This window comes from Arachis duranensis, chromosome 8, assembly GCF_000817695.3.
Source record: "Arachis duranensis cultivar V14167 chromosome 8, aradu.V14167.gnm2.J7QH, whole genome shotgun sequence".
Taxonomy (NCBI): Eukaryota; Viridiplantae; Streptophyta; class Magnoliopsida; order Fabales; family Fabaceae; genus Arachis; species Arachis duranensis.
The window spans coordinates 7,387,585-7,398,293 of record NC_029779.3 but is presented as its reverse complement, the minus strand read 5'-3'; the positions used below and the strand labels follow the sequence as shown (position 1 = coordinate 7,398,293).

At 29.1% G+C, this 10,709-nt stretch overlaps 1 protein-coding gene across 1 annotated transcript; it reads left to right on the top strand.

The window, feature by feature from the left end:
* The first annotated feature begins 4,263 nt into the window (after positions 1–4,263).
* LOC107460462 (uncharacterized) lies at positions 4,264–4,832 on the top strand. Its single transcript, XM_016078825.1, has 3 exons — positions 4,264–4,522; positions 4,634–4,707; positions 4,827–4,832. Exons 1-3 carry the CDS (start codon positions 4,264–4,266, stop codon positions 4,830–4,832), a joined length of 339 nt encoding a protein of 112 aa, XP_015934311.1.
* The last annotated feature ends 5,877 nt before the right edge of the window (positions 4,833–10,709 follow it).

Below are 10,709 nucleotides of genomic sequence, written 5' to 3'. Positions count from 1 at the left end.
AATGGAATTTAAGAAAGAACGAAAAAAATTGAAAATGAGAGAGACAAAAGCTTGCATGAGAGAATGTCCACATGTTGTTATTTTTTAAATTTAAGTTATTTATTTAAGTGGTTATTTTTTAAATTTTAAATCATAAATTATTATTGTTTGTTTAATTATTCCTTTTTTTTAAGTCATTAAATACTTAAGTTGTTATTTTTTAATTTTAAGTTATTTATTCATAAATTAAAATTTTTAAAAAAATTAATTTAAATTTATTTTAATTCAAATTTATTCCTAAACTAATAAGGTTACGTAATTATTATATGAGTGAATTCGAATTAATTCAAATTTATTCATAAGCTAATAATGATAATTATTAATAATTATTTAATTAAATTTTTATCTAATAATAATAATTTTGTTTACATTATATCATCTTTTAGTTGTTAGGATTTTTATTTTAAATTTAAATCAAAATCAGGTTTTAGAAAATCTTAACTATGAGTCAATTATAAAAGTACGAATTAGAGAGGTATACACACTTTCCTTGCTCAATACAATTAATTACTTCTTTTAAAAAAATTTTATCTTTTAATTATGGTGGTTCGTGTTCACAAAATTGTTAAGATCAAACCTACAAATAATAATTTGTATATACGTATACGAGTGATAAAGTTATGGACACTATCGAATTATAAAAATTTCTTATTACTATACTCAAAGACATCTTACAAACATGATAATGACATGTATCAATATTACCAAAATAGCAAGTAATAGTGGTAATAGAACGTAGTTTCTTTTTGAATTTAAGGATACATTAATTTTTTTTATTATATAAGATAATTGATATATTATTTCTAAAGATTACAAGGGCAACTACATTTAATTCGAATTTTTTAACTAAAGAATTAGAAACAGTATACGTAGCTGAAAAGAGAAAACACTTAAGACAAAGAAAATTATTGTTAAAAAAATTGGTTATAAATCTTCCAAGAATTTTTGAAGAAGTTGAGAATATTACTGAAAACACGACTGTAGTAAATAATTTTGTGCAAATTGAATAGCTAGTCATATTCGATGTTGTTGAGAATACAGATAATTTAAAAAGTATCTATATCAACACTTTATTATTCACTATTGTTATGGTTTTTATAGAGAAAAAAATGATCGATTGGTATACAAATTTTTAAAATTTTGACAAAGATATGGTTATATATTATATTTTTTGCATTTGAACATTGATATATTGTAACTATCATTATTTGATTCATGTGTATTATATAATTTTACTCTTAAATGCAAGTTCAGCTACCTCGTTAATAGCTGCAATAAATTTTTTATCATTACACAGTAGTTTTATAGAATAGTAAACATCTCTAAAATTAAAATATGTAATCTCATTGATTATTCTAGAGTCCGTTTGGAAAGTAACCGAAGCTACTTTTTTTTCTTTTTACTTTTGGATGATGAAAAGTCACAAATATTTGGCACCATTTAAAAAAAAAAGTAACTTTTCGAAAAGTTAATTCATAACTTTTTGAAGAAGTATAAATATGATTTCTCTTCATTCTATCACTTCCTTAATAAAAATTTAATTCCAAAACAAAAGAAAATTACTTTCCTTTCACGCAAGGTCTGCTAGAAGCACCGGCTTTCTACTATCATTTTCACGCAATGTTCCAAATCTCACCATTTTCACGTAATGATTCATCTGATGGAAGTATTGATCCTCCACCACCATTTTCAGACAATATTGCATCTGACCAACCTACTGCATATATTCCATTTAGATATTTTTATCATTTTATCATTCTATTTTTTATTATTAAATTTGTATTTAACTGTGGTATGAAATTTCAGTTTTAATTTTATTTTTTTCACATATGATTTTATAGCTTGCTATTATTTTCATAATTAATTATAGCAAATTTTTTTATCTCAATAAACGAGAGGAGAGTTCTAATAGGAGTAAAAAAATAAAACATAGCAATAAAATATACATTTACACATATTTTATATTTATTTTTTATTTTCACCTACCATATCATACACAATATTAGTGATTAGGTTATGTAAAATCAACATTCAATATTGGAAAGTATTTGTTATCATCGTTATTTAATATTCATTCTCTTCTGTAAAAAAAATTATTTTATGAGTTATTTATCCAAACGCTACAACTTTAAAGTAAGTACTTTTATAACTAAAAATCCAAATACAAAATAACTTATTTATAAACTGCTATTAATAAAAGTCCTTATATTTTAGGCTCTTTTTCTAAAAGAACTTAATTTAAGTTATTTATTCAAATTGAATAGACTCATATGTTGTGCAACTTCTCTAAATAGTTAACAAAATTCTCATATATTATATATCACATGAACTATTAAGTATTAACTGTCCTAATACACGATATTTTCGATCGGTCTTTAACCTTTAAGTTTCTTGGATTGTTAATTCAGTCAATCTCTTGCCAACTCGAGTTACATGTCATTGTGATGAAAAAATTTGATTTTTTTTTTATAATTTTACACTTTCATTCTAATCATATTACATTATTTATTTAGAATGAAAGTGTAAAATTTATTTATCTATACAAAATTACATTACTTTAAGTATAAAATTATAAAAAAATAAATTTATTTAAAATGAAAGTAATGTGATTAAGTGTAATTTACTTATATGTGATTAAAAATTAATTGAATACTATGTATAGTAAAAAAATTGATATTATTGAATCATAAAATTAAAATTTATTTTTATGTATCATTTTTGTCCCCAATATTTTTGTCCTATTTAAGTCTTTAACGCTTCAAAATTGACTCAATGTTGTCCTGCCGTTAGAAATCCGTTAACAGAATTGACGGCGGGATAAAATTGAGACGATTTTAAAACTTAAGGACTTAAATAGGACGATTGAAACGCTAGGAACAACTTTGAAACTTACCCCAAATGTTGGGAACGAAAACGATACTTTACTCTTTATTTTTAATAATAATATTAATAAATTTTATTTTGAAATTACTTATTAAATATTCATAAAACCATCATGTGCTTTTGCTAAGACATGACGACTGATGACGAATTAAAAAATTTCTGCCTTATTGAGATTCAGAAGATACTCAATAGCAATGCAGATCTTTAAGAGACTATCAATCAATGTTATATCCTGAGCCGTTTGATGTTCGTTTTTTCAGAATAAGCTAATAGAGGAAGAGTTAGCATATGTACAAACTTATATACGAAACAAAAGATGACTCATAAACAAAAGTTAGTATTCTGTGAGATACTCAATGTTATTATTGTAGACTCTGGTGATTTTTTATTTCGTTTATGGGCATGGTGGATGTGGTAAGACATTTATTTGAATGAATTATCTTCTGCTATTTAGTTTAGAGAAAAGATTGTTTTAAATGTCGCTTCCAGTGGAATTGCACCTTTACTCCTACTTGATGGCAGAACGGTTCATTCTAGATTTCTAATACCCATTACAATTACTGATGAATCTACTTGCAACATCAAGCATGGCATTTGAAGTCTGAGCTGCTCATCGAAAGTAGCTTAATAATTTGGTGTAAAGTTCCAATACTCAATAAAATGTGCTTTGAAGCACTTGAACAGACGCTCAGTGATCTTATGTCAGTTACTGATCAACATAAGACACATCAATTATTTGGTGGTAAGGTTGTGGTTCTAAGAGGTGATTTCAGACAGATACTTTTGGTGATTTCAAAAGAGAGTAGACATAATATATTATCATCAGCTATTAACTCATCCCATTTGTAGTTGTTCTATAAAGTTCTTAAGCTACATACGAATATGTGGCTTCTAATGTGTTCTTTGAGTTAACATGATGATGAAATAAAGAGATTTATTAATTGGATACTTGATGTTAAAAATGAAAATATTGGTTCTACTATTTGTGATGAGCCAGAAGTTGAAATTTTAGATAATCTACTAATTATAACTACTGATGATCCTCTCTCTCATTTGGTAGACTTTGCATATCCAAATTTGTTGTAAAATATGTCAGATTACAGGTATTTTTAGAGTAAGACAATTCTTGCACCCAGGCTTGAGAGTGTCGAGAAGGTAAATGATTTCGTCTTAACAATCTTCCTAGAGATGGAAAAGGAGTATTTAAGTTCTGACACAACATGTCAAGCTGATGAAAATGAAGATGTCCAATAAGAGTGGTTCACATCAGAGTTCCTAAATAATATCAAAGGTTCGGGACTACCCAACCACAAGTTTACTTTGAAGCCAGGAGTCGCTATAATGCTACTGCAAAATATATACGAGATTTCAATTTTATGCAACAAGATAAGGTTAATAGTTAACGAACTTGGCAACAACGTAATTGGAGCGACGACAGTGACCGATAGAAATATTGGCGACAAAGTGTATGTTTCAAGAACGACGATAGTGACCGATAGAAATATTGGCGACAAAGTGTACGTTTCAAGAATGAACTTGATCCCTCCAGATTTAGGATTGTCATTGAAGTTCCAACAGAAACAATTTCTATTAACAGTGTGTTTTGCAATGATCATCAACAAGAGCTAGGGTCAATCATTATCACATGTAGGACTTTTCTTGCCAAAATCAGTATTCACTGATGGACAACTTTATGTTGTTTTGTTAACAGTTAAGAGTCGTAGTGGCCTCATGGTTCTAATTCTGGACAAAGACGGCAATCCAAAGTCATCAACAACAAATATCGTATTCAAAGAAGTTTTTAATAATATTTAGGTAAGAAAAATAGTATTTTCATGTTAATAACACTTTTGTACAAATATTTACTTTAGATATAACTAATTTATCTATAATTCTACTTTCAGACTTGAAATAAAATGTGTAAGAAGAAGTACAACATTATATGCCAATTGCTTTTCTAATGAGGTTAGTAAAATATTAGATTGTCGATAAATTTTCATTAATTTTTTGATATAAAGTTTAGTATAAAATTGACATGCTACTATTATAGTTATATATGTTCTTATGTTTTTAGGTCTCTTTTTTTATGGTTTAAGAATATTATAAATTTCAAATTATTCTATTTGCATTTTACTTTAAATAAAGATAAAATAACATAATCAATAGATTTATTATATAATAACAATGATAGTGTTATACTAAACTTAAAAAATCTATGATTATAAAATATTATCTTTTATTTAATTTATCAAATTAAAATGTAAATCCGTGCATCGCACGAATTTAACACTAATTAAAAATGAACTAAGAGAATATTCATAAAAATGTTCAATTTTTTTTTTAACTCTTTCATTAAAAGTTAAAATAGTGGTTTTTTTTTTATTTTTTATCATGCAACTCACACATTCTACTTAAATCTTCTTAAATCACTGTCTCCATTAAAATTCAAACCCCAAAATATGATTTATGGGACTTACATATTTGCCATTAGCCTCGTAGCCTCGTTAAAAATGAATTAAGAGAATATTCATAGAAATGTTAAATTATATTTTTTTTTTAACTCTTTCATTAAAAGTTAAAATAGTGGTTTTTTTTTTATTTTTTATCATGCAACGATTATGCAACTCGCACATTCTACTTAAAGCTTCTTAAACCACGGTCTCTATTAAAATTCAAACCCCAAAATATGATTTATGAGACTTACATATTTGCCATTAGCCTCATAGTCTGGCCAGTCGCCAGAGTTCATCATTAAATTAGTGTTGTCAATAGCTTCTCTGGTTTCTTAATTTGCTTTAAGATTTCTTTGTGTTGTTGGCAAGTAGTTATATAGATTACAATCAAATCATTGGATCTATCCAAGTTGTTATTTATAGGTAACATAATAATTGTGTTTATTAAATATGTCATATTTATATAAGTTATTAGATTTTATTAAATAAAAATTAAAAAAATTAAATTTTATTTTATATTATTTGACAAATAATTAGATTATTATCTTCAAAATTTATTAACTAATTATTACTTTTGTTAAAAATATTATTATATAATATAATTTTTATTAAAATATTTGTGAAATTTAATTTTATGACTTTATTTAATATGTATAACATAGGTTATACATAGCAAGGTCATTTTTATAGATTTGTCTTATTTGTTGACTTTTTTTATATATTAGTTTATCATCAGAAAAAATAACTTTTATGCATAAATACTGCTATAGTGTGGCGGCTAGTGCAACTATAAAAACTAATATTTATATTGAAAAAAGTTTCGGAATCTAACACTGTTTTGTCAATAAATTAACAAACAATAATTAAACACTAAAAAATATTTAAAATTTAAAATAAATAAAAATATTCAAAACTCAAGTAAAAAAATAAAATTAATTTAACATATATAATTTAAGATTTAAGATTTAAAATTAAAAATTTAGAATAAAAAATTTAGGGTTAGAATATAAATTTAGAGTTCGAATTGAGAATTTAAAATTTAAAATTTAGAATTTAGGATTGTCAAAAGCAATAGAGTGTGGGTAGTCAATACTAGATTTTTTTTAGTGTCTGGACAAAAATTAAAAAAACTAAAAAAAAAATAAAAGAAAGACAAACGGAAGACCTCTATAACTCAAATAACATCCATCTTAAATAAGAGTTTCAACAATGTTACCAGGAAAATCTAACTACTTAACATACTCGTTCTGACTCTAAATTCCGAACTTTACTATCAGATCGACCATACTATTCCCCTCTCGAAGCACTAGGCTAAAATGAACCTCCCATTCCCTGCCAAACATTTCATGAATAAGCAACTCCAAATTTTCATCTTTGTTGTTTTTTGAAGCAGGCTCAGCAATAAATGCTTTTCTTGAATCTATTTCGCACATAATCTTTTTAAGTCATACTCCCATACTAAAAACATTCCTATCCATATTACAAAGAGTTCGAATCTTTTGATGCTCCAAATTAGAATTCGCTCTAAACAATCTTTTATTCAACCACTTTTATTATTTCTAATCATAAAAAAAGAAAAAGAAATACAAAATGATAAAAGAATAATTTTTAAAAATATTGTGAATATTTTAAATTACAAATATTTTAATAAAAAGTTAGATTATATAAAAATATTTTTAGAAAAAATAGTTAGTTAATAAGTTTTTGAAAATAATAATTTAATTATTTATCGAGTAATATAAAATAAAATTTAATTATTTTAATTTATATTTTTATGTTATAATTTAAAATATAATTTTAATATAATTTTTTAATATTATAAAAATTTTATTGTATAATAATTAATTTTAATAAATAAAAAATATTGATATTTTTTGTATTTATGTGTTTTATATTTATTTATTTAAAATTTGATAATTTATATAAATTTGGCACATTTAATGTGTATAAAATTAGAGTAAACACCCAATTCAGTCTCTGTCCATTTTTAATTAGGACAACGCGATCCTTCACCAAAAAAGTAACCCACGTCGGTCCCTGTCTATGCAAAAAATAACTCATTGCACCCTTCCCGTCCATAATTGACGGAAGAAGTTGATGTGTCACTTACCAGCGCTGATCTAGCAGTTAGTCCAGAGTTAAGTGTCAATGTGGATAAGTGAGAATGGACAGGGATCGATTTGTCCCCCTGTCACATTAAAAAACGACGCCGTTGCTAAGTTAAGAATAAGCAAACGTCATTCTCACCCTAATAACCCTCAAACCCTAACTCAAATTTACAGAATAACCAAAACCCCTCAACCTTCTTCGCTCGATAGGATAAAAAGTGGTGAAAGTAGCAAGTGTTGGTGCTAACAAGGGTGCTGACAAGGCCGCTAGGAAGGACTCGGGGGACTCCTCTAACGTCGCACTTGACGGAGTCACTGACGTCGTGCAGTAGAGGCAGCTTGTGTCGGCATTCAGGTTAGTAATAAATTTGGGCATCTAAAATATTATTCTAATCCAATCTCTGTTCCTAAATTGCATATTGGTGTCTTAGTGTTCAGTAGGTTGAAATGGGTTGTCTGGTTGTTTATTTTTATAAATGTTGTGATACTGAATAGATTTTGAAGTTTTTTATTTAATTTGTTAAATAATTAATGTTAATTATCATTAGTGTAGATGATTGACACAGTGATGTTAAACTGTCATGAAATGAATTTTGATTAGTAAAAATAATTTTTAGATGGACGAGTTTGAAGTAGTTCCTGTTTTTCTCATGGAGAAATTTTTAAGAGGAATGCACAGGGCAAATTAGAATATGTTGATGGAAAAGTCAAAAAGTGGCCACCTTTAGATATTGATTTGGTGAACTTATTTGATTTTGAAATGTTGCCGAAGGAGTTGGTTATAGGGAGTATAAGACGATGTTTTGGTTTGATAGCATGGCACCTGACTTGAAATCTAGCTTGCATGTAATGAGGGGTGATACTGAGATAAATGACATGAGGAATAACAAGATTAAAAACAAGGGGATAAACGAGATTTATATCTACTTTGATCACCCGGTTAGTATGCCAGAAGTTATGGATGAGGATATGTAAGCTGAGGAGGTTATTATGAGTGACCCATCTTCCTCAGGTGATGGGTATGAAACAACTGAGGACGAGCCATATAAGCCACCTCCTCCAGAATATGAAGAGACTCATAGTAGTGACGATAGTGAGGTACAGAAAAGGAAGGAGAGATTGAAGAAAAAGAAGAAAAAAATGGTGTCACCAAAGAAGAGAACTAGTCAGGATCCAGCTGGGGAGGTGAAGAGTGGTCTAGCTGGTGAGGTGAAGGATGGACCAGATGGTGAGGTGAAGTCTGGCCCAAATAGGGATTTAAGCAAGGATGGCCCAAAAAATAGGGATAAGCCTGGACCAAGTAAAGGTGGTCCATGTTATTCTCCAAAGACAGCCAAGAAACGGGCTTCTAGGAGGTATTCAGGTAGGAGGAGGAAATATATTCTAAGAGATGAAAAAATTGGGGTAGAAGGTGCAGTAGTTGATGGGCCTAAAGCGGGTGGTGGTGTGGAGGCTAGACATGGACTGGCTGAGAATACAATGACATCAAGTTCCAACAATCACTTTTTTGTCATTACGTATACTGTGATTCCAAACGAATGTAAAGACACTTGGGGCTGGTTTTTGTCAATACTGAAGCAGGATATGGGGGATTGCACTGAGTTGGGACTGAATTTTATCTCCGATCAACAAAAGGTCAACTTTAAACCCTGCTAATTAGTTACTTGTGTTGAATTCTTATGTATGATATACTCTATTTTGTATCATAGACTTGTATTACTCTGCTATGGATTTGATCATAATTATATATAATTCTACGCTCTGATTTGGTTGGTAATCTCTGTTCCATTGACATAAAACTTTTTTATTTTTCAGTTTATTAGTTGATGAATTAATTCTTATGTTATCTAAGAATCTGGTTCATTCATCATCAATTGATAATTAAATATGTTGTATTGCATCTCCCTGATTATATATTGTATTTAATTTGAGTTACTTTAATTGGAGTCTTAGGATTTGAAGTGTGGATCATTGCTAATTAGAATGTTCTAATCATATCATGTCCTTAGACTGATACAGGGGCTGGCATTGGCCTTGAAGGAAATATTTTCGAGAGCTCACCACAGGAATTGTGTATTACATATCTGGAAGAACTTCATCAAGCACTTCAAAGATGAAGAGACGAAGTAATTGGTTTGGGAATGTGTAAGGTGCACCACATATTACTGAATTAGCTGCTGCGATGGAGAAGTTAAAGTGAGTAAGTGCATCCGCATGGGAGTATATGCAAAAATTTGAGCCGGCTGTATGGTGTAAGGCGTACTTTAGTCATGGGCCGAAAGTGGACAACATAATTAATAATATGTGTGAAGTATGGAATGCAAAGATTGTGGAGCATAGGAAAAAGCCTATTCTAACCATATGTGAAGGGATACGGTGCTACATAATGAGAAAGATGGCAACGCACAAGAAGAAGTTAGAGGCTCACATTGGACCACTTGTACCAGTTCAACATAAGAAATTAGATCAATTTATCAAGCCTAAGTGTCATAAATGGAGAGCTATATAGGCTGGTGATTCAGAAAAAGTCCTCTTTAAGGTTCATTCTTAAAACCATAAAGTGGGTGTAAATCTTCACAAGAGGACATGTACATGCAATATATGACAATTGACTAGTAAGTCTGGTTATATAGTTATTGGATAATTATTTAGTTGTTATAATTTTTGGTTTATCACTATATGTCTATTGTCTTTTTCTGATTCTACATCTATTCGTTATTGTACATAGGAATGCCTTGTAGACATGCCGTTGCAGCACTAGCTAAAATGGGTCTTGTGGCTGAGGATTTTATGCATAAGTGGCTAACTATGAAAGCCATCAGAGCAACTTATTCACATTGCATTAAACCAGTCAACAATGAATAGTACCGGACACCTACCAATGCACCAAGGTCACTGCCTCCCACTATCAAGAGAGCTGCTCATAGACCTAAGATGAAGAGAAGAGCTGATCCAGTTGAGAGAGAGATGAGCACCACCAAGGTGAAGAAGTCATTCGTTGTTACTTGCTCTAAGTGTGGCCAAACGGACCATTACTACAAGACATGTCCGAATGCAGTACAAGATCCCAACTGGAAGCTTATGACTAAAAAGGAGAGACGAGCACAGAAGAAGACAACAACTCAAAAATCATCAACTGATCCAGCAACAAGCACTGATCCAGCAACAAACACTGCTCCAGCCCCAAACACTGATTAGGTACAATGTGTTAGCTTTAAGAATTGAC

Excerpts from the sequence above, each read along its gene's own strand:
- LOC107460462 (XM_016078825.1), top strand. The coding sequence starts at position 4,264 with ATGCTACTGCAAAATATATACGAGATTTCAATTTTATGCAACAAGATA. Across the intron at positions 4,523-4,633 it reads ACAATTTCTATTAACAGTGT|TTAAGAGTCGTAGTGGCCTC; the intron begins GTTTTGCAATGA and ends TTTTGTTAACAG.